A 26,117-nucleotide genomic window follows, 5' to 3' on the forward strand; every position below is an offset into this window, starting at 1 on the left:
TTGTATAACTTTACTTAGAACATGAAGTGGAACATATCAGCAGATGCAACAGGGACACAGAGAAAATTGTTGCATACACTAACCCTCCCATTACTTCCTCAGACTTGCTTGCAAGGCATGTAACCTGCTCCAGACTCCTACCCATACCCTTGCGAGACAGGATTGCCCAATGATGTCAGTGGACTGTCCCGCTGACATTGGGGGTGTTCCCGCTGACATCGGGGAAAACCCAGAGGATTCGGATGATGGCCAGAGAAGTAGTGATTCTCCTGGAGTTCTCCGGGCCAAACCCAGAGAGTTCCCGGGAATGCCCCTACCCCAGCGATTACACAAGGGCATATCAGATTTAACTTTGAAGGGATTCAGTCTGGCAGTTGCTAAACCCGCTCGGTGTTGATTAAATATGATTTTATTGGCACCATAGCACTATGGAAGACTCATTTCTGTGTGATCTGAGGTTACTTTCTGGTACTTATCGTATGTGTGGCTCATTTTGGAGATTTTTATTCAAGCTACTGTCATTTTTATGGGATGAAATTTGCTGCGAAACCTTGATATTTGAAAATGTCTACTCGTTCATTATTTAAATGCCAGGCACTGGAGGGGTTAATCCTTACTTTTTTCATTAATACTTTTAACAATATACTTAGGGGAGAATACCTGATGTGGCATTATTAATTTAGAATGAATGTAATCACACATGCAATATTTAACAGTACAAGGAGTTTAGAATATAAATGTATGACAAATTGGTGTTAATTCCTGATGGATATTATATTTTTACAGCAAAGACATAATATTTGTTTTATAAATAAATCACTGTTTGTTCCCCACATATAGCAGTTCATGGTAAAAATAAATGAAAATAAAAACATGATTGAGGGAAAAACTGGCTCCTACATTTTTTTCCTGGCTCCTAGATCCAGACTAAATTTGTTAACCCATGCCTTAAGTGTAAAGCTTGAGACAAAAGGTAATATTTGTATTAAAAGATGTAATGAATGTCGATTATAATGATACTCTTTGATACACTTGTTCTATACTCTTCTGTACTGATAGCTGTCACAAAAATGTACATTGCACCTGCTGTACATTGTATCACATATAAGAAACTCACTTAATATCTAAAGTTTTAAAAAAGGCATGTGCTTAGACATGGATTTTGAACACCATCAGATAATTATTTGAGTTGTTTTTTTTTGTAATCATACAGACTTTTTCCTGCCTAAATGTAATATTTTACTATTACATTTTATGAGACACATAGAATAAAATTTGAGGGTATAATTTTTAAAATGTGCATAATTGTAGCAGCTTTTCCCCTTATTTACTATCATACTGATTTGTGATAACATTTGGATTAGCGGTTATTTACTATGTTTAACTGTCAAACAAAGCAGTGAGTTAACCTACCATATAAACTACCACATAAGACCACTTGTAAGTCTAACAAACTATGCTACATTATTCTGCCAGACTATGGATTATTGGTGTAAATTTCACAACCAACCAAATCTAATTTTGAATATGTGAAATAATGTACATATGCAACTTCAGCAGATAGGTTAGTAATGATTCATGTTTCAATGTACCCATTTGGGAGCATAACACTAACATACTGTGTTAATAACTTATCTTACCAAACTGTCAATATGTTTGACATAAATATAAAAATTGACAGCAGATAAGAATCATTCATCCCATCTAATCTGCCCACATTTCCTGATGTAAATATTAAAATTTTAATCAGCCATTGGTCTCTTAGATTCAGGATAGTGCTATGCCTATCCACATTCCCTCCCTGTATTAGCCGCTACCATTTCTGCTGGGTACTGTTCCACTTATCTCCCATCCTCTCAGTAAAATAAAAGTGATATTTTAATACAAATGTGTGAAAAGGATAGTCCCCCCTTTTTGAAATCTATGGTTTTGCATATCGGGACTTAACAACAATCCTCTGTTCCTTAGGAGGTCTAAAAAAAGTAAAAACAACATCAGATGAACAACAACATATTACACTGCGTCATGATTTATTAAAGAAAAATAAAGCCAAAATGAAGAAACATTGTGTGAAAAACTAAGTACACCTTATGATTCAATAGCTTGTAGAACCATCTTTAGCAGCAATAACTTGAAGTAATCTTTTTCTTTATGACTTTATCAGTCTCTCACATTATTGTTCAGGAATTTGGGCGCGCTCTTCTTTACAATGTTGCTTCAGTTCTTTGAGGTTTGCAGGAATTTGTTTAAGCGCAGCTATCTTAAGGTCTTGCCACAGCATTTCAATCGGGTTGAGGTCTGGACTTTGACTAGGCCATTGCAACAGCTTGATTCTTTTCTTTTTCAGGCATTCTGTTGTAAATTTGCTGGTGTGCTTGGGATCTTTGTCCTGTTGCATGACCTAATTTTGGCTAAGCTTCTGCTGTCGGGCACATGGCCTCACATTTGACTCTAGAATACTATGGTCCATGGTCGACTCAATGACTGCAAGGATCCCAGGTCCTGTGGTTGCAAAACAAGCTCAAATCATAACCCCTCCACCACTGTGCTTAACAGTTGGTATGAGTTGTTTGTGCTGAAATGCTGTGTTTGTTTTATTGCAAATTTGTGGCGCTGTGCATTATGGCCCCAAACATCTCCACATTGGAGTAGAGAAGTCTTGTGGTTTGTTCAGATGCAACATTGCAAACCTAAGCCTTGCTGCCTTTTTCAGTGTTTTTCTAATTGTACTGGCATGAACTTTAACATTTAACATGCTAACTGAGATGTAACTCTTGGGCTTTTTGAAATTTCTCTGAGCATTGCATGGTCTGACCTTTGGGTGAATTTGATGGGTTGGCCACTCTTGGGAAGATTGGCAACTTTCTTAAATGGCTTCGACTTTTGAAAAATCTTTGTCACTGTACAATGATGGATTTTAAATTGTTGAGCCTTATAACCATTTCCATATTAATGGGCAGCAGCAATTGCTTCTCTAACATCATTGCTGATGTCTTTCCTGCTTGGCATTGTGTTAACACACATCTGAAACTGCTAAACCTTTGGGTTTTATAAAGGGGGTCACACTTGCTGGTGATCAATTGATCAAGGGGATTTGATTAGCAGCACCTGTCTGCTACGTAGCATCTTAAGTCCTATGGAAGAAGTAAGAGTGTACTCAGTTGTTCACACATGGCTTATGCATTTAGCTTCATTTTTGTTGAATAAATCATGACATATTTTGTTGTTCATCTAAGGCTGTATCTAGACCTGCTAATAAACATACGTTATTATGTCCGGATATGCAAAACCACAGAATTTAAAGGGAGGGCACTTTCTTTTTCACACAACTGTAATATATATATATATATATATATATATATATATATATATATATATATATATATATATATATATATGGGTTTCTCTACGTGTTAATGAAAGAAATACTAAAATCCTGAAAAGAATTGAGGCTTGGAAGACTGATTCTAATAATCTTTGAATTTGGCCTGCATAATGAGGGTATAACGCATTTCAAAAATTCCTGTTATTAGAACAGTTTAACCCTCTAAGCACCATTGATGCATGTAAGGAAGGTAAAATATTAATTAGTTGCATGCCATAGAAAAAAAATAAGAGAATATTCACTCATAACAACACAATATATTGCTGTTTTTGAACCTTCATCCGAACTGTTATGCAGAAGACAGCTATACCTAAAGTAAGACCTAATCTCTAGTTGAACCAACTATTTTTCTATCTGCTACAAAATAAAAATAAAAACTGATTTGTGTGTAATATAAACCTTTATCTTACTTACATATACAGTTGTTAACAGTTTCCATATGTTGATCTATCAAGGAAAAACAAACTTTCCATGGATGGATTTACTGACAATTCTGATCTGGTTTTGCTAACATTTACCAATCATTTACACTTTTCACATTCTCAGAAATTTAAACGACAGCAATGCCCAGCTTTTATTTTCACAGTAATCATTGTTTGCATGGATTTGTGACTTTCCTTTAAACAGAGACATTTTCCCACCATGTAAGGTGGCACACTAATTTTCTTAACAGGAAAATGAGCCATAACAGTTAAGACTGCAGATATGATATGCTCGTTAATGCATATGATAGAAGAGTGTCCCCTTTAAATTTCTGTTTGGTGCCGTTACAAATGTATAAGGGGATTTTGCAAAATCTGTCCCGATGCATCCATCTTTGGCTAACAGTAAATGTGTACAAACACATGTCCTGCTGCCTGCGCCCATGTGGTAAACTCATTGTCAGTCAGCTTTGGCACTTGTTCAGCAGGTGTTTCAGAAATCTAGGCTTGCAACACTATTATGTATCCCTTTGCATGTCAAGGTAAATACTCATGTGGCAGGCAATACACAAATATCACTATGCTTCATGTATTCAGATTTGTTAACCGTTTCTTAACCATTTTGTTTCTACAAGTAATACCACAGCAGGCTTTCAGTTCTTTTCATGTATGTATGTTCACCATTGTGTTTTATCAGTTTAACCTTTAAGCTATACTGGTGGCCAAAATATATCTGCCAAAAAGGGCATTATCGGCAAAATGCAGAAATAAAAAAAAACGACCAAATCTAATCATCCGCAGGGGCCCAGCGGAGTCACGTGAATGCACATTACGACACATGACCCTGCTCCGTTGTTCGCACAGAGTGCATGCACCACAGAGGAGAGCAGCAGGGCCCCGGGGGAAGTCTGCGAGAGATCTGCAGTTCAGGTAAGGGGGTGAGGGAAGGTGTATGAACAAGTATGCGTGATTGAGGGAATTAATGAGTATCTGTGAATGATTAGTATCTGTGACTGAGGGAATGAATGAGTGTCTGTGAATGAATGAGTATATGAATGAGTGTGTGATAGCATGGATGTATAAGTGGGGGGAATAGCATGGCATAGGGAGGCTGTAATCACACTCCTTGCTCAGATTCCAGCATGTACTGGCTGCCTGGGCATGATAGGAGTGTGATTGCTGTTAACAGTTATATATATATATATATATATATATATATATATATATATATATATATACACACAGTATCTCACAAAATTGAGTACACCCCTCACATTTTTGTAAATATTTTATTATATATCTTTTCATGTGACAACACTGAAGAAATTACACTCTGCTACAATTAGTAGTGAGTGTACAGCCTGGATAACAGTGTAAATTTGTTGTCCCCTCAAAATAACTCAACACACAGCCATTAATGTCTAAACCTTAGCAACAAAAGTGAGTACACCCCTAAGTGGAAATGTCCGAATTGGCCCCAATTAGCCATTTTCCCTCCCTGGTGTCATGTGGCTCGTTAGTGTTACAAGGTTTCAGGTGTGAATGGGGAGCAGGTGTGTTAAATTTGGTGTTATCGCTCTCGCACTCTCTCATGCTGGTCACTGGAAGTTCAGCATGGCACCTCATGGCAACAGATGGCCTAGGCTATAAGAAGATTGCCAAGACCCTGAAACTGAGCTGCAGCATGGTGGGCAAGACCATACAGTGGTTTCACAGGACAGGTTCCACTCAGAATCGCCATGGTCAACCAAAGAAGTTTAGTGCATGTGTTCAGCGTCATATCCAGAGGTTGTCTTTCGGATATATGAGTGCTGGTTGGAGGGGTTGGGGGTCAGCCTGTCAGTGCTCAGACAATACACCGCACACTGCATCAAATTGGTCTGCATGGCTGTCATCCCGGAAGGAAGCCTCTTCTAAAGATGATGCACAACAGTTTGCGGAAGACAAGCAGACTAAGGACATGGATTACTGGAACCATGTCCTGTGGTCCAATGAGAGCAAGATAAACTAATTTGGTTCAGATGGTATCAAGCGTGTGGAGGAAAGCAGGTGAGGAGTACAAAGACAAGTGTGTCTTGCCTACAGTCAAGCATGGTGGTGGGAGTGTCATGGTCTGGGCCTGCATGAGTGCTGCCGGCGCTGGGGAGCTACAGTTAATATTGACACTTTGGGCCCAATTTGGACATTTCTGCTTAGGTGTGTACTCACTTTCGTTGCCAAGGTTTAGACATTAATGGCTGTGTGTTGAGTTATTTTGAGGGGAAAGCAAATTTACACTTTAATACAGGCTGTACACTCACTACATTGTAGCAGAGTGTCATTTCTTCAATGTTGTCACATGAAAATATATAATAAAATATTTACAAAATGTGAGGGGTGTACTCACTTTTGTGAGATACTGTATATATATATATATATATATATATATATATATTATAACATTGTTATTGCTTTTTTTGTCCAGTTTTGGTGTGTTAACGACACTTTTATTAAAAGTAAGTAACACACCAAAATTGAACAGAAACATTCAATAACAATATTAATATATATATATATATATATAATTGTTAACAGCAATCACACTCCTATCATGCCCAGGCAGCCAGCACACGATGGAATCTGGGTATGCCTGGGGGGTCATTTTCAGTTTCGGACAAGTGAATGCTGAATTTTTGGTTTCGGTCCAGAATTTTCATTTTGGTGCATCTCTTCTTCCTGTTCTTTTCTGTCTTCTCTATCCTTTCTGTATAACATGTATCCTGGTATGATAACATCCCATTCATTTTGCTCATTGTACCAGGTCTAACATACTATCAAGAACTGTATAATTCATGTGATTAGTGCATCTCTTAACACAAAGAACTGAGGAAAAATGTATGGTCCAATGTTGTCCTAGATATTCATATGATTGTCTTGTCAGTGTGGGAATTGTAGGTCATGCTGGATGGAGCTTAAGGTTAAAGGAAAGGGGAGGAATAAAGTAGGGAAGAGAGGGCTAAACATGTATATGTCATTGAGCAAATACGCTAGTTAATTCAAGGTAGGGAGCGTTTACTTGATTTCGTAATAGAACAGAATACTACTGCATACGATATTTATGCATTGAGCTGGGTAAATCCCTCTTATTGCTATATATTAATGCTATCTCAGTTATTATATGTTTCTTTTGTGCGCTTTATCAGAAACACATCTACACAAGCAATAAGATCTCTTCTAGTGTAAGCCAGGGGCAGTATTTAAACTACAGAGGGAAGACTGGCAGGAGGTCCCCAATGTAAAGTTTATGAGACAGGAGGCCAGACAAGGCCTCAGAAGCAATTGGAGAGAAGATCTCTAAGGTGCAGTGTATGAGTTATCTCTCAAATAAGTATAAGTTCCTGGGCTAGTATTACATTCTGATAAACACTTTCAAAATTGTAGCGAATTAACTCTTTCTGAGCTGAATAATTGCAGCTTGGAAAGCACAGTAACTGTGACTTGCATATAGACTTGCATATAGACAAGAACATAAAAGTCCTAAAACAATATATTTTGTAAAGATTATTTTGACATTTACACATTTCCAGGGATGCCATGGAACATACAAATAACTCCTATTTTCCTTAATTACCCAGTTCTTAATTATTTTTTATCATAATGCACACACTTCAGGAAAATTGTTAGCCGACAGAATATAAATATGCTGGATACAGTACCTCTTGACTATTACCGCAATATGAATGTTACTTTTTGCCACTTTTAGGGAGTGACACTGATATAACATGATGTTTTATAACATGACGTTTTCCCTGACTTAAAATGACGTGGATCACATTTGAAACTGAAAGTGTTAATTAAGATAGAAAAAAACGTTCATTTATTATTTTACATAATACATGGACCTAGAATCAACTTTTTAAACAAGTCATACAAGGTTTTTGACAAAATGGACTGGAAATAACACAATATGTTATAAGGCTGCAAGGCCAATAGTCACCACAGTTGGGAGTTGTGAAAAAATAACAAAAACAGATATCTAATGTTCAGCTACTTATCAGTGGTGTCACTTCCTTCAGGGAATTAAATATGCTTATTTGGTAATCCATCATTTTTTATGGAGATCTGAAGTTCAGTTTCTCGGCTATGAAAATACTTCCTTCTGGCTAATGCCTGTACTCATTTAGCACCTTACCTGCACTGGCTCTGGGGTGAGCTGCACCACATGCTGAAGCCGCTCACTGTGGTGATGACGCGATTCTTCTTCATAAACAGCATCTCGCTCTTGCTGGGGGAGCCCCAGGAAGCGTCGAATGGTGCACAGGTTATCCCACAGTGTACGGTTTTCAGGACTGGGGTTTTCCTTCCAGCGAAGAAGTTCACAGAGCCATCCCTGCAGAAGAAAGAGGAAGTGATATAATTTCAACAATGGAATAGATGTCACAGAGGTTAATGATGAAATTACTGGTAATAGCTTTACATTAAAGAGACACTCCAGCCACCATATGCATTTTAATTTACATGGTTTGCATTTTGCAAATGCATTAGGTGATTCTGCAAAATCTTTTCTCGTCCCCTAGCTAAATGCTGTGCGGGAGATGACTAAACACATCTCAGTACATGTGATATCTTCACCTCCAGTCAGTCTGTTCAGATCTCCATGTGCATGAGCTTCAAACAGCCAATCAGTGGCAAGTAGTCGACATTTGTAATTGCCACTTTTGCCCCAAAACAGCCTGTCTGTGCCATTCTTGATCCCAAACAACCATGTAATTTCCATCTTTGCCACCAAACAGGTTTTCAGTGTTTGAAAAGAGCATGCCTGTGCCATCTTTGTTACCAAACGGCTTGTCAGTACCTAAAATAGCCTGCCTCTGTAATCTTGCCAACAGCCTGCCTGTACCATCTTTGCAACCAAACAGCTTGCCAGTGCCCCCAAATACCTTATCAGTGTCCCCAAACAGCTTGCTAGTGCCCCAAAACAAATTGTCTGCATCATCTTTGCCACCAAACAGCCTGCCTGTCCTCACTTTGCAACCAAGCATATTGGCAGTGCCCCCAGATTGCGTCATCTTTGCCACCAAACACATTGCCTGTTCCATCTTTGCCACCACCCTGCCTGTGCCCTGTTTGCCCCCCCAAACACTTACACATCCATGCTAAAGATATAAAGATATATTATATCTCTTGTCCTGTCATAAAATTTTCTGGCCCTTACCCAAAACCAATGCCCACGTTGGAGAATGCGCTAATCTTTTACGTTTACGTACACTTTGTGGCAATACTGCTGACCAATCCCAGAGTGTTCTCAGCTCTTCACATTACATACCTGTTCAAAGCTCGTTTGCTGAAGAATGGGTATCCTACAGCATGAGCCCTGTATGCTGTTAACAGTTGTGATTGAAACACCGATTTTGACAGGGTTTAAAGTGCACCGTGATTGATCCTAGATGTCCTGCCCAGTGTGACGACCCACACTGACATGGATTTTATATGTATAGCTATAGGAGAATGAATCATGCTACAAAATGCTTCATAGTTAGCTTCATAACTTATGTAATTCTCAGCAGATATTGTTTTGGGGTGTATGCAGTAGGCAGCTACAGCCACAGACAACAGTGTATTATTGCTGGTGGAAGTAAATGTGATAGTATTAATTATTAATTAACATAATCACTTCCTTACAATAAATACTGTATTGGCTCGAATATAGGCCGCACTTTTTTCCCCCACTTTAAGTCTTTAAAGTGGGGGTGCGGCCTATATTCAGGGTCTAGCGCCCGACGCCCGGGACATGCAGTCCCGGGCGCCGGGCAGGCAGCGAGGTTAGGATACAGGGGTGCAGGGGACCTGTATCCTACTCTCCGATACGCTCAGACAGCCTCCCCTGCCAGCACTTTCCACGGGGGGGGGGTTGCCGGCACGGGAGGTTGTCTAAGCAAGAGGTTGTCTAAGTTGCCGGCACGTCTGCACGATGTACTTTAACAATCTCCCTTGCCGCGAATTCCCACGGGGGGAGTCCCGGCAAGGGAGATTGTTAAAGCACATCGTGCAGATGTGCCGGCAGCGGAGGTTGTTTACCCGCATCGCCGCAGCCGGTGACCGTCCGCACGATGCGTTTTACCTCTGCCCCCAAGACTTACCAGAGCAGACTCCCGGGTGTCTTGGGGGGCAGAGTGGCAGCATATCTCGGGGGGGGGGACAGTGGCAGCATATCTCGGGGGGGGGAGGAGGACAGTGGCAGCATATCTTGGGGGGGAGGACAGTGGCAGCATATCTCGGGGGGGAGGACAGTGGCAGCATATCTCGGGGGGGGAGACAGAGTGGCAGCATGTTTTTTGGTGCTTTTTTAAAGAAAAAAACTTTTTCATTAAAAAAGCACCAAACTTTTAGGGTGCTGCCTATATACTGGGGCGGCCTATATCCGAGCCAATACGGTTGTTTAAAAAATAGTGTAGAACAGTTTTATTTCCCTTCCAACGTGTTCTTTTTGAACACTAGTTGAAGAAAGCACTTTGCAACTAACATTTTACCATTCTGAACATGTACCATATGTTCTGTTATTACCCTAGTCATTGACCTCACTTTCACATTTATGTCTAAGCTATATAATATCTAAAGCCACAGAGAATGAAAAAGAAAATAACACACTGAGGTGAGCTTTTATCTATCATGTGGTAAACAAATTAAAATGACTTGTGCAGTTTAGGTTAGAAACTGCTATAGAACTGATTGTAAGTTGATAGACATCGCCCCCTTTTACCTAATGTTTACATCTGTCATATCTTGTGATTGAATAAAGCCAGGGCCGGAGCCTAGGGCGCCGGCCCCGGTCACTTGATGGGAGGCAGGCAGCCGTGCAGGCAGTGCAGGCTGCAGCTGCTTGACACTGGCCGCGGTCATTCAGGAAGCAAGGCCGTGGCTCGCGATCACTATGGGGACGCGTGGGAGCGAGTCAGCCAGTTGAGGGGGGCTTGTCGGGGTGGAGCCAGGGGGCAGCAAAATTATGTTTTGCCTAGGGTGGCAAAAATCCTTGCACCAGCCCTGAATATGGCACTGCATAAATTGGTAGAACTGTATAAAATTTTAATGTTATACAATGGCTTTTTCACTAGAATTTATTCTATTTCAATAGAATTTATTATCTATTATAACGATAGGAATGTCTTTGAAAATAATCATGGAACCCTACATAAACTTAGTTCCTGACATACAACTGCATACACTCAATATGTTGCATATCTAACCTTTACCTAAATGTATTTGTTAAGTGCAGCAAAGCGAGTTTGTGTTATACAGATTGGACTACTAACACTTCAACTTTAATGCCCCTAGTAACTCTATTACAATCCTACCCCTAAACAAAAAATAAATAAGGGGGGGGGCAAGATTTGATTATCTTCACTGTGTTGGCTAAGGCAGAAACACCAGCTGTTCTTATTGTGGCTTGTCTTCCTAGCAGCCTTGATGTTAATAGTCTGATCATTCCTTTTTCTCTTACGCATGCTGGCTGCAAAGCACAGAGCAAAAAGAGAGGGCTCCAGCCCATCTGTAGCAGCTGTAGGCACTGAACTGTGAAGGCACTAGGGATTTATTGGGTAATCTGTAACACAAGACTGCCTTGTTTTTACAAGAGAAAGGCCACTTTTGCACAGACCTGGAAGTAGGAATCAGTGAAACAGCACTGCTCTGTAAAGTAACGGTTAAATAACTAGATATTGCTTCTTTTTTGTAGAAATTTTGGGGTATAAAACTTTTGGGTACATATGTTGGGATATAACTCCATTCTTTAGTAGAATCACATATTTAAGGATCCCTAACAGAAACAGGTCCATTTCACAAAAATACATGAAATAAATGTCTACGACACAGACAGAATACTGATTAGCAAACCAAACCAAGGAAAAAAATATCACACACCAAACCAGTACACAATTTTGACTGGTGCAAAGAAGGAGCCAACAAGGACCAAACCTTCACAGGACAAAGTGGAACAAGTAGAGTGATATACCAAACCACAACACACAGAATGGTATGCCCAAATCACAAACATATTATCATTGCTTATCACAAGACATAGTGGAAATTAAGAATCTCAATGTTAAAGTGTTGTTATATAATTAGGTACATGTACATGGAGCTTCCTGGCAGTGAAGGTTTAAGACTTTGAATCTTCAATATGGTAATTACATACAAGAAACATAGTGGATGGTTTCATTGGTAATAAGATCAATTAATTTATGGGGCACTGATCTGACACAAGCCTTGTGGAAGGCTAATAAGTAGTAAGTGGTTATATGTAATAAGTGGTTGTATGCGTACTTTTAGCCCATGTCAATGTCATTTGCACAGACTGCAATGTAATTCTGGGAGAATAAGCTTTTGTATTTTACCAAGAATGAGTTTGATTTGTTTTGCTGGGTTTTGTAAAGTCACCTCTACCACTAATATTCTAATGAACCCACTACAGCACAAAAATATGCAACAGCTTCAATCACAATGCTCAGTGTGTACACAGCTGCCAAAATAATTAGCTTACGAATGTATCAGCTGGTTTTGTGACTTTTATAAATAATAACCAACATGCACAACAGAAATATTATGAGCTAATATTAGCAATCATTTGCACAGTAATTGGGAGTTATATATCTGCCATACAGATGGGTAGTGAGATTCACATTACAAAACAGACACAGACATCCAGTAACATTAATGTGAAGCTAAATCTCTAGGTGAAAAGCACACAAACTAAATTGCTTGAATTGCTTGAGATCCAAAAATAATATATTTAAAAAGACAATGCTTTAAACAAAATACCTGTAATGCTCTCAGAATTAGAATATATTTATTACACAAATCTGGCACAGATTTACATGCATAGTAAGTATGTATAATGAAGGCCACCAAACTCAGTGTTTATGGTGCCCAGTGCAGTTCTGGGAGAATAACTGTTCACAGATTCTCAATCGTGAAATACAGCTGCAATTTCTCCTTAAAATGAGAGAATCAAAATGACACATTTACACACATCTGATTCTTTACAGTAGTCCTCTTACATCAGAACTTGGACCCAATAACTTAATATCCCTGTGACTTGGAAAAGCTCAAGTGATCATCAACATCAGTACCTTCTTAACGTACACATTACCTTCATATACTACAATGGTTTCACCTGCCTAAGTATCATAGGTCTCAGTAGCAGTATCAGTAGTTTGAGAGCTATGCAGAAACCCATAATCACCTTGTATTATATTGCATAGACCCTAGCTAGTGAAAGAAACATTAAATATGTCAAGTTAAAGACTAAAGTATTAAACCAGTATCACAACCTCATGCTGACGAGTTCCATTAAAGAAAAAACAGCTGTCCATGAGTGGTGGTCTGGCTACTGCACCTCTTTCCTGAGCTTTGTCTGAAGGCTGTAGTACATTCACCTTTTAGGAATAAAGTATTTAGAGATCAAGGTCAAAGAATATTATTCTGACTTTCCACACCTGACAAGATAACAGTCCTCACGGAATGAAATTGTTTGTAGCATGGATATATGATAATAATAATAATAATAATAATAATAATAATAATAAGAAGAAGAAGAATTTACCAGCTAATTAATCCAATGACCTACACTATATAACCAAAAGAATGTGGACACTTGGACAATAATATGAAGCTGACTCCACCTTCTAACAGCCTCCACTTCTGGGTCCGTGGGAATTTGTGTGTCTGTGGGAATTTGTGCCAATTCAGCCAAAACAGTGTATGTGAGGCCCTTTCACTGATGTTGGACAAGAAGACATGGGTCGCGATTGGCGTTCCAATTCATCCCTATGGCGTTCAATGGGGTTATGGTCAGGTCACTCTTGTTCCTTCACACCAAACTCTTCAAACTATATCCTTACGGACCTTGCTTTGTTCACAGTGACACAGTCATGCTGGAACAGGAAAGGGCCATCCCCACACCAGTTCTACAACGTTGGAAGCATGCAATTGTCTAAAATGTCTTTGCATGATGTAGCCTTAACATTACTGTTCAGAAAACAGTACTTCCAGAAAGTGAAGGTTGATTCATCACTCCAGAGCACTTGTCCAGTAGAGGTGTGCTTTACACCACTCTATCTTGGCATTGCACATAGTGATCTTCAGCTTGTGTGCAGCTGCCTGATACAATGGAAACCCATTTCATGATGCTTTTGACGGTCAGTGCTTGCGCTGATGTTGCTTCCAGAGGCAGTTTGGAAAACTGTTAGTGAGTGATGCTACAGCAGACAGGCAATTTTTACACACTTTGTGCTTTAGCTTCCCTGCTCTATGAGCATTATCCACCACAACGTAGTTACTCCTAGGTAATTCCAGTTCAGAATAATAGCAATTACAGTGGACCAGAACAGATCTCGTAGGGCAGACATTTCATAAACTGACTTGTGGGGATTTTTAACTTAGCAATGGGTGTGGCTAAAATAACTAAACTAAATAATAAGGGGGTTATCCACATACTTTTGGTCATTTAGCATTTATCGGCATTCTTCCTACTGTAATCATAATTTTATATTTTTGCTTCTGGTAAGCTGAGTTATATGGGTTCATAGGGGACTTATTCATACAATATGTGGTATTTGCAGATAAATAGCCTTAGCAAAATGAGTCAAACAGAAGCTATCTGTAACAACATTAAAGGGTCACACCATTTTCCCAGGCAGAATATGTGATTATGCTACCACAATGCTTTCCACAAAGTGTTGGAGTGTTTCGCTGGGAATTTTGCCCACTCGTCCAGAAGAGTACTTGGGGGGTTGGACACTGATGTTGATCGAGAAGGTCTGGCTTGCAATCTCCGTTCGAGTTCATCTCAAAGCTGTTCGATGGGGTTGAGGTCAGGGGTCTGTGCTGGCCGTCAAGACACCAAACTCTTCCAACCATGTCTTTATTGACCTTGCGTTGTGCACTGAGGCACATTCATGCCAGAATAGTTTCTTTCTCAAACTGCTCCCACAAAATTGGAAGCATAGCACTGTCCAAATGTTTTGGTATGTTCCCTTCAGCATACCAAGACATTTTAGACAATGTGGAAACTGTTATAGCTGCAAAGGGGGTCCAACTACATATTAATGTCTGTCTATTTAGAATGTGATGTCATAGAAGTCCCTGTTGGTGTAATGGTCCAAAATATGTGAAGACGTCATGGGACCAAACCAAGAATTGATGATATATGGCAGTAATGCTATCCAGCATTATAGACAGTTGACAGAAATTATTTCATCTCCCTGGTACAGTATGGTTTGTAGTCTAAAATCCCGATTTATTAAGTACTTTGGTTGCTCTGTGGTAAATCATGTTATAAGGGGAGGTAGAAAAAAAGCGTGATACTATTAAACAATATACATAATATGCGAGTTAAAAAAGGTCTTCCATAGCTTGCTATCAAAATTTGTATTCTACAACTTTACTCAGAATAGTCAGTTTGAACAATGCCTTTTGATCCACATAGGCAAATCGCACTTTTAATAACCAATATACCTAATTAAAAGAGAGGGAAGTTGTTATGTCAATATACTGAGTTAATGAAAACAATGAACCATACATACATAAAGTTACCTGAATATAAACAATGACCTAGAGTAAGTGAAGTTTTTAAGCAGGTATAAGAATGGACCAGCTTGTTGGATCCTTCCAAAGTCATGTTCAGTGAGAATTTGCCAAACTATTAACCATGCAGAGGGCTATAGCCTTCGCCAGAAGTCCTAGCTGACAGCCTTATGCTTGACACTGGTATTGTTAGATCTATTACATGCGGGACACACAGCTCTTGCTAAAGCCTCTCATAAAACCATCCGTTATAGCCTGCTCAACTTTGATATTTACACGAGGAGGAAGAAAAAAAGAGAGAAAGAGAGAGAGAGAGAGAGAGAGAGAGAGAGAAAGGGCACGTTTGCAAATCCAATTGTGCCTTTTTTACATTTACTGCACGTTTTCCACATATGTCATTTATTACAGAGTGGAAAACCGTTAAATGCACAGTAGTTTTGCCAAGTAGCATTATGTATTTAGCAGCTTCAGTCATTTAACAGTTCCAACCCTCATTATTTTTTGCCATGTGGTACATAGGGGGGTTTCTGTATGTACTCATTTAGCAGTTTAAGAAGGATTCTAGTGGTTTTCGCTACAATGCATTTCATGGAAAGGCAGGATACTTAAGGGGACTGTGTATGAACAACCCTAACATGCTGTGCTTTTAATATATTGGTTTATCAATCAAACAAAACAGTCTGAATAAGCCATATTTGCCACTGTTGCAGTACTAATGAAGAAAAGCACTTTAACCCTTTCATTAACAATGAGGCGGTAATGTATTTTCACAGGCAAATTGAAATATTTAGAAAGGGAAAACTATATTCTATATAAAGATATATTGTTAATCCTATAATGATTTGTGTACCTGCATGGGTCTTATCCCTTACTAGTGATAGCTATATGCTGTATGTAGGTGGAATGCTCAAGCTCATTCAATTCCATCCCATGGCTATGTTCATAGCTAGGTGTAAAGTAGTAGGCATTTGCCTACGTTTGGGCAAGGCAACAAAATAAGTGGCATAACTGGTGACGTTTAGTTCTTTATAAACTGGATTTTTGGAGAACTAGTAGCTGAATTATTTATTTACAAGTGTATTCTTTCTCACGAATGCGATATTATATCTACACAGTGAGACCACAAGTGATAGGGAGAGATTTAGGCAGTGGCACTAATACTGAACACATTAAGTATTAACTCTATTTTCTCAAAGACCGTAGAATGGCAGTTTATTTGCCACTTATTTCTGTATCCGTGGTACGTTACCAGTCCAGGGCACCATGGCAAGATAATTAGATGTGCTCTGACTTCTATATATATATATATATATATATATATATATATATATATATTATACATAGCGCACGCAAGTAAAAATATAAATTCACACAAAGTCTCCAGCTTGGCTGGCTGCATAAATGTATCTTTGTTGTCTGGCTCTCATTATCAAACCACTTGGCTCTGATACCACCAACATAATTCATCTTAAGCCCCATAAACAGCATCCGTGTGTTCAATACCTTATTTAGAAGATTCCTTTAAGTGAGTTTTATTTTCTCTTATTAAACTTGCACAATGGTGGTAACCTCACCCAGAATTTTGGTCATTAACTGCAAAATCCATGAAAAGTCTGGATGACTTATATGTCCCTTATGGGATGTTAGGTCTTTTTGGTAACGTCTGTGAAACGTTTCCTTATTACAAAGCCTTGGAAATATCTGTGAAAATTTAAAACAGGCAGAGTCTTTACTTATGGTAGCATATGCCATGACCAATCAGGTATAAGTTTCACATCATCACAGAATTCTCATGGAGAGACAGTTCTCCCATTTTGACATCAACTAGAACATTAAATATCCCGTGGAAGTTATGGTCCTGCGGAAATGTAGACCATATTACTTAAAGATTAGTGTTCTGTGCAGGGGCAGGCTGGCCAAAATTCTTAAAAAAGAGCTGGTCTGACTTGGCCTGGCCCAATCACGGAGCAAGTAAGTCAGCGGGATTGCATAAAGTGACAGTGTATGCAAACAGCTAGAATGATGATTTCAAGAAGGTAGCATTTCTGCCCCCATGTCCTATGCGGAAGATCTTTGAAGCCGGTCAGTTCATTTTACCCAACCAAATGGTATAATTTTGAAAACTAGACAACCCATGTGGTCATTCTGCCCATGTCATATTTGGGACATCTTTGAACCCGGCCAATTCAACTTACCCAATTAAACCATACATTTATAAAAACTAGACACCCCAAGGTATTTTAACCAATTTCATGCACTAATTTTACCACCAGCCTTTGTCAAGGTTTGAAGTAGTACTTTTTTGTGTGTGTGTTTTTCATACAAATTCTAATTTAGGTATGATTTTACAGCTTCTGGTATACATCACTGCCAAACAACACCAATACATAGGCTTTCCTGGTTGTTTGGGTGCTAATGGGCCACATTTGGGAGGTGTGCATTTTTCAGTGTTGGACTTTGACATTTGGTCATTCTGTGTCCATGCCCGATTTGGGACATCTTAGAACACAGCCAATTCAATTTACCCAATGAAACCATATATTTTTGAAAACTAGACACCCTAGGGTAGTTTCAATGCTTGTATTTTAACTCTTTCCATGCCAGACTTTTTGGGAGGTTACAGCGCCAGTTTTAGGACTTAATTATACATTAATTTTTTATTTATTTTTTACATTTTTTGGACATATTTTCTTTAAACTGGATGATTCCCTTTATGATAACATAGTGACATGTCGCGGGGTCTTTTGTATTTTTTAAATGTTATCACATTTGTATTTATTGATTTTTTTAACTATATTTAAATATTTTTTTTATACATATTTTTTTTATTTTAGTAATTAGTGAGCTGGGCTCCATTGACCTGCATGGTTGGCTGCATTACCTGTTGGTAAAGACCCTCTAGGGGTTTTGAACCACTCCTAGGAGCAATCAAACTGAGCCCATGTTGCTGAATGCCTCTATATTGAGCAATACTGGGCGAACTTAGGAGGCGATAATTTTTCTTAGCTGCTGGGCACCACCATATTTAAAAGGCATATAGCCTTTCAATATGGTGAGTAAGATTACTCCTAGGAGCAGTCGTACGGGGCACTTACATTTTCTTGTGTATCTCACAAAAGTGAGTACACCCCTCACATTTTTGTAAATATTTTATTATATCTTTTCATGTGACAACACTGAAGAAATGACACTCTGCTACAATGTAGAGTAGTGAGTGTACAGCCTGAGTAACAGTGTAATTTTGCTGTCCCCTCAAAATAACTCAACACACAGCCATTAATGTCTAAACCTTGGCAACAAAAGTGAGTACATCCCTAAGTGGAAATGTCTAAATTAGGCCCAATTAGCCATTTTCCCTCCCCGGTGTCATGTGACTTGTTAGTGTTACAAGGTCTCAGGTGTGAATGGGGAACAGGTGTGATAAATTTGGTGCTCTAACACTCTCTCTCACTTTTGTGAGATACTGTGTGTGTGTATTCCTTTGTCTATATATATAGATATACATAAGTTATGATGGGTAAAAGGTGATAGAAACCCTTCCATTTATTTTAAGGGGTAGTAGTATTATTAAACACTCATCTACAGACACCAGGCAAGCCAGAAGGCTTGTTTTTCCCTCAGAAGTCTCATGGTGCTGCCACGAACACAAGGGTTTCTGGGTAGGCGCATGCAAATAAGGTTAACAATTATCACCTTTGCCTCTATATCCACTTTATACATGGATCCCTTGAAAGTAATTGCCCGCTGTAAAAAGCAGCCTTTAGACAAAACTCGGGAAAAGGTGCAATAGCCATATCACCACTCATGGACAGCTATATATATATATTATAGGAAATTAGATATGATCTACAAAAATGTTTAAATGTTTGAATATAGAACTTGTGTGGGTACACTAAAGGAGAGAGAAGAAAATAGCTACACAAGAGCACCACAAAAGTGTTAAAACAGCCTTGGTCACAAAGGGTACAAAAAGAAAAAACATCCCGGTCCTTAAGGGGTTAAGGAAATCATAATCTGTACTTAGTAATTGTCGGTGGGAAAGTATAACCTATAAATGTTGTCTTTATAATACCAACTCATACCAACTGAAATAAGTGTCTCTATATTTCAATGAAACACCTACATTTCACAATTTCTTGATTTATACATGGACAAAAAGTAAGGGACATCTCAAAGGGATGAGATGGCCAATCTCTTGCAAACAGTTTATTTGAATAACAATTTACAAAATAATAAAGTTAGTCATCATTGGCATGTTTCTTGTGCAACACATTTAATCGTAGGCCTATAATACATTGGACTAATTGGTTGTTGGAGATTTATTTTTATGTCTTTGGATACAATAAAATATTTTCTGTATTACCTTATAGAGTGTCATCCGTGTAGCCTATGTACAATGAATCTAAGTATGTCATAATGCAGAGGGGAAATTTTCTAAAAACAAAACAAAAATCTGTATGGCACACTGCAGACCCTGATTTAAGCAGAGGGGCAGCTTTCATTATGTAACTCCTTATACTAATAAACAACACATACACCCCCACACCCTTTTCTTCTTCAAAAACATTAACCAGATGTTATTTTCCGCATTGTTAAATCAATGTACCACATTGGACATATAAAAATGATAATTGTGTTGTAGCTTTCTTTTACCCCTCAGGTATGAAAACAGGGGTTGTTTTCTTTTTTTTTTTGCAAGGCATGATTCTTTAAAGATACATGGCTGCAAATTGACAATGCTGTGAGGCCTCATGGACTAGTCAGATATGAGTGTCCTGTAAACATAAAACCACAATGATTTTAATCAAACCGAGATTTCACTGGGGGCCAACATGTTTGATATCTTGCATAAAAATAAATTACACAGTTTTAACTTCTTAATTATTAGGTATTAATAATACTAGGTATTATCAGGTATTATATTTGCCTGTGGAGCCAGTGATATATTATGGATCTAACATAAAGCTGATGCAGCTGTATTTTTATAAGACATATGGGGGATATGAACATCAGAGAGGGAACGTAGCATTCTACCTCTTCAAATGCACTCACCTGACTTTTATTAGCAGCTACTTTGGCAAAGAGAGCTTGTGACACCTTTGCCCGTTTCATCTCCTGCTGAATCTCATCGTAAATAGCAGCTGTGATGGTAACGTTGGAACTTTCCCCTTCCATTTTCACTTGAACGTCAGATGTTGGAGTGTTGGTGTTTTTCATCTGTCAGAGACCAAGAAAAGGAAAAAAAAGTGAGAAACATCTTTCGAGCAAACCATCTGTGGATATATTGTCAAATGATTCAATGGTGCATTAGCTATGGTGGGACACACTGTGTGTTAATTAAATAGGGGTTAATTGTGGTATGGTATATGGTATGGTAATTATTACTAGGAAACTTAAGTTTATTTTACAGGTTTCAATATAATGAAAGGAATGTGTTTGATGTGCTTGACTATTGAGTGATAATTAGGCCTGATAACAGAATAAAATCTCTGTAAATGTTTTCATACTGATCTTTTAAACATTCTGTACTACCCTGTCAAACTTTCGATTCCACTCGATTTACCCTCTCAACCTTACCTTCTTAGCTATTTCTATGACCAATTCAGTGCCTGCCCTTTATTTATATTTTTTAATTATTATCCTCTCTCACTCTCTCTCTGCAGTACCCTTTTACAATTTCCTGTACTACCCTCTCATCATCACTGCACCATCTTCTTAAATTTTCTGCACAACCCTACCACATATAAAACAATTCAAGAATAGACAAGTGCTAGTGTGATCTATTTTTTCCTTTCTGTTGTTTGATGAGGTCCTCAGTGTAGGAACCAAGTCTCCCATAAAAAATTAGAAAATGGGTACAGATCTCTAAATAATAAATTACAACTCAATTTACGGAATTCCCTCATGCCCCGCTCATCCTTTATTAAACAAATACGTATGTCATCTGAGCACATAGTTCCAACTATGATTATTCTCATTATGCTAACAAGTTGGGCACCCAATTTCACCTAGGAAATGAACAGATATGAAAATAGGAATTTCATTTTTGCATTCTAGTCCCTAGGTTGTCTCTGATTTGTTTATTTAATTTTCTTAAACTATTATTATTTTCTATATTCTACTGCACTGACAAATGAAGGGCAAAGGAAAATAATGATTCTTACTGAATGCCACAATTGCCTCATCAGTTATTTTTTCACAAGTAAAACAAGCTTCTTCTAAAACAGAATAATTATTCACTGTGATAGGATGCTAAGCTCAAAATCAGGTAGAGCATGACCAAAGAAATCAGGTGTATATAGCGATTCTTTAAATTCATCCAAACAACTTTTGTAGCTCTGTCATGTAGTTTACAAATTAAAAGTTCTGTCTTAAGCGAACAATCTGCACATACTCTCTGCTGTGTTGTTCTTTGGAGATGGTATTTTGGTTTAATAAAGATTATTAAATAAAAATAGCAACCATGTACACTTTTTTCATTAGAAGCTCAAACAACTTTGTCCTTTTTCCTAACCTGAAGATACTCTTCCTGGACGTTCAGAATGTGTCCCTTGCTTATGCAAACTCATGGCAACTATGGATGCCATGTTTTCCAACCTATGAACTTCTCCTCTGGGAAAGGGCTTCATGTGGATAGTTATGTGTAGGAATGAACAGCGTTTGGAGCAAACTGTGTGGGAAGCATGAGATAATTGAAGTGGAGTAGGCAGAATGTAAGTGAGGAGCGACCATGGACATACACTGTTCCACTGCCAAAGATCCCCACTAAAATCAGGGGCAAGGAAAATCACTACAACTTCTTGAATCTGAGAGTTACTCTGCATGTGGTGACTGCATGATGAACTACTATTAACAACATATTTTTGCCAGTGTGCAGCAAGTTAACCTTAACAAAATAGCTATTAGTAAGTAAACCTCATAGAAACATACACAACAAATCTTTGAAGTGCTGGACGAAACTCAAATGGATCCAAATATATAAAAAAACGAACATAAACACTATATAGTGTAGTAAGTAGATAAGTGAGGAGGATATAAATACAAAGACATCCCCTTACATGATATAGAGCATAGAATAGCCCTTTAACCCCTTAAGGACAATGGGCGGTCCCTAAACCCATTGAAAACAATGCATGTATTGTATACATGTACGGGCTTTGTCATTAAGGGGTTAAAAAGGATCTGTGTTCTTCTTGGATATGGACTCCCTCAAGGCAGTATAAGTAGTAAACAGAAAGCCGGAATGTAAGTAGAAAAATATTTTTTTTTTTTTATCTTACATTGGAGATCCTAAATTTTTTCACTGCGACCGTATAACTAATCCATATAGCAGAGGGAGCCCATATCCAAGAAGAACACAGATCCTTTTTAAAGGGCTATTCTATACCCTATATCATGTAAGGGACTGTCTTTTTATTTATATCCTCCACATTTATCTACTTACTACACTATATAGTGTTTATGTTCTTATATATATTGTGACGGAACCCTCCATCACTTGGGCCACTGGAGAGGCCTGACTGCCAGCTTCCTCCCTATTGACTATGGGCCCTGGCTTTGTAAAGACTTCTGTGGCTACTCCAGCAGTATATCATCCCATCACTTGCTGAGGGGATTATCTCCAGCAGACAGCCAGGATCTGCAAGCATGGAGTGACCGCCATTGTTTTAGTTTAACCCCTTCGGGACCGGGTTTTTGTTACTAAGGTTGTGCTAAGACCGGAGCCGTTTTTGTATTTTTGCTATGTCTTTCTTCAACTGTAATTTCTCTCTTCTCAATTAATGCACCCACACAAATCATATATTGTTTTTTTACAGCACAAGTAGGACTATCATTTGAAACCATATTAAACTGGGTAGTACAATGTTTTGTTTGAAATAAACGTGAAAAGGTGGGGAAAAAATGAAAAACAACTATTTTTTAACAGTTTTGTATACATACAAATTGTACACACATTGAACCAATGGGAAAAATTATCCCAAATATATTCATTAACTTGTGCTGATTTGGAAACCACCCAATATGGCCAGGATTTTCCTCTATTTTGACCAGTATAGGGCAAATATTGCAAGGCATGCATCATGTTTTTAAAATGTAATTTTTTTCCAATTTAGCATGGTAGGCTAATAACTGCAATAGTTGTCACAGATACTGATTATCCCCCCAAAATTATATGTTTATGAACAGTAGATAAGTCAAGGTGTACAACTAGGGTAATTTTGACACTTTTCAAACAGGTATTTTATCACCAATTGCTACTAAATTTTGAGGTATTTTTATATTTTTGTGAGTTTTTTAATATATTGCAATGTTGCTTTAGATTTCACCAAATTGTATTCACCCACATCCCCCGGTTCCAACAAGGTCTCACATGCATGGTTCATGCATTTTTTGAGGTAGCTATGAGGGTAAAACTGGAACATGCGCATTTTAGTTTTCAAATTTGGAATTTTCAGAAATTGGTTTACTGGGCCCATATCCCATTTGGGACATTTTGGAAGCCCCCCACTGTAAATTACCCCATAAGAGTATATGTTTATGAATAGCAGACAAGTCAAGGTCTTCAACTAGGGTAATTTTGACATCCCCTGATTCCAACAAGGCCTCACATGCATGGTTCATGCATTTTTTGGCGAAGCTATGAGGCCAAAACTGGAACATGCACACATTTTTAGAAATGGGTTTGCTGGGCCCATATCCCACTTGGGACATTTTGGAAGCCCCCCAATTTAAATTACCCCATGAAAGTATATGTTTATGAACAGTAGACAAGTCAAGGTGTTCAACTAGGGTAATTTTGACACTTTTCTGGCTTGTTAGTGACAAGTTTAGGCCACTGACATTGATCAGGGAGACCGATCAATAATCAGTGACTTAAAATGTCACCGACAAGTGATCAGTGATTGTTAATATTTTTTTCCACAATTACCCTAGATGACCCCTCTCTTTTTCTAAGGCAAGGTCATCCAGGGGCTGCCATAATGATCAGATCACTCCTATTGGCCAGGAGCGATCTGATCATCATCAGCCGACTTACTAAACTCACAGCATTTGACCTGGAAGTACCCTGGACTTTCAGGTCAGTGCTGTAATTTTTTTTAACTCTTTCAGTGCTGATGCTCCATTGGAGCACAGCATTGACTGATATTTAGTCCCCAAGCTTGTGTTAACCCATGCAATGCCCATGATTGTGTCATACACGTCGCGGCATTTAAGGAGTTAACGCTGCACACTCATGTGGAGATCGAAGAACCCTCGGACGGGACACAATTGCTGGTCTATAGACCAGCTATTGCAGGGAGGAGTCTCTTTGATGACCCCTGTAAGCTTCCATGCCTACAGGAGTCATCAAAGGGCTTGTGGGGGCTCGTCTGAGCTTCTAGGCAGACCACCAGCAGCAGACCCTAGTACAAAACGGGAATTAACCCCCTAAAATGCAGCGATCGCGACATTGAAGCGGTTAGCGCTGCATTTTCGCTCTCATGGAGCGATCAGGCAGCAGGAGGATGCTGTGTCAGGGGACCCAATCAACACTCAACCCCCTCTTCTGAAGCTGCCTGTGGCAACTGAAAACGTGATTGCTGGTTTTCCTGCAATCGCATTTTCAGCCTACAAAATCATTCCGTGGGAGTGATCACAGGCTCAGGGGCGGGCTCGGAGTGGCTGTGCTGGTCTTCCCAGACACCTGGGCAGACAGCAGCAGCAGCGCCCCCGCGATCACCACGATTGTGGCGATGTGGGGGCACTTTTTGGGGATGATGTACCTGGTATGTCCCGGTCTGACGGTGACATGTGACCAGGAAGTACCAGGTACGTCCCGGTCCGGAAGGGGTTAATATCAGACCTCTCCACCCCATGGTGCATTATTATGCCCCCCTTCCCCCCAGTTCCACCACTACAGACATTTACCCCGGCCATCACTGGAACTGATTTGGGCCAGTAATAGATAGTGAAGGTTGGGACCCTATTGTATTGTTAATCCCTTTTACTGTCCCTGTTGTCTCTGGGAGGCAGATTAAGGGCACGGTTTGTATCCCAATATCTTGTTTTATGTTAATGTGTGTTTGCTGGATATATCCAGCGCTGTGTGTGAGAAATAAATCAGTCTTCGTTTTGGTTATACCCTACACTGAGTCTCGGCTAGTGACTGGGAAGCCAGATCCGTGACACACACACACATATATATAAATATAGATAGATAGATACATATATATATTTGAATCCATTTGAGTTTTTTCCAGCACTTCAAAGATTTGTTGTGTATGTATTTTTTATTATTCACTCACATACAGGGCCGGATTAAGAGCATCATGGGCCTGGTGAGGTTTTGGGAGGGCCTTTTTATGAAAATAAATAAATTAGACACCTCGGCATCGATGTGTAATGGATAAAGATAACATCAGTGCGAGGCAGGTAATATAGAATAGAATCTTACGTGATGGGATTGGGAGTACATTAAAAAACATCATACACGGGACGACTAAAGACACAATTTAGTGCAACTAATCCTTTTCAATAAAATATGCGGATTGAAATAGAATAAATAACACAAAACCTTCACTTTTACTCACACTGATTTCTGGGCTTAGAAAGTTTTGTCCTCAGAAGTGACTACAAATCTAGGAGGGCGTTTTATACTATTTATTCCTACAGAAAGTAAAGTGCCAGGAAATAGATGACTAAATACACAAACCAGGACAGGCTCTGCTACACCGACACTCAAACACACACACCAGAACAGGCTCTGCCAC

The 26,117-nt window shown here is 38.9% G+C and overlaps 1 protein-coding gene across 1 annotated transcript in view; it reads right to left on the reverse strand.

The window, feature by feature from the left end:
* SATB2 (SATB homeobox 2) overlaps positions 1-26,117 on the reverse strand; it is a 97,946-nt gene that overhangs the window by 15,533 nt on the left and 56,296 nt on the right. The window contains exons 9-10 of the mRNA XM_053472264.1: positions 20,419-20,583; positions 7,979-8,176 (exon numbers count right to left, since the gene is read on the reverse strand). Coding sequence (XP_053328239.1) covers positions 7,979-8,176; positions 20,419-20,583 — 363 coding nt within the window. The remainder of the gene's footprint in view (positions 1-7,978; positions 8,177-20,418; positions 20,584-26,117) is intronic.

Source organism: Spea bombifrons, chromosome 7 (assembly GCF_027358695.1).
Source record: "Spea bombifrons isolate aSpeBom1 chromosome 7, aSpeBom1.2.pri, whole genome shotgun sequence".
In the NCBI taxonomy this organism is placed as follows: domain Eukaryota; kingdom Metazoa; phylum Chordata; class Amphibia; order Anura; family Pelobatidae; genus Spea; species Spea bombifrons.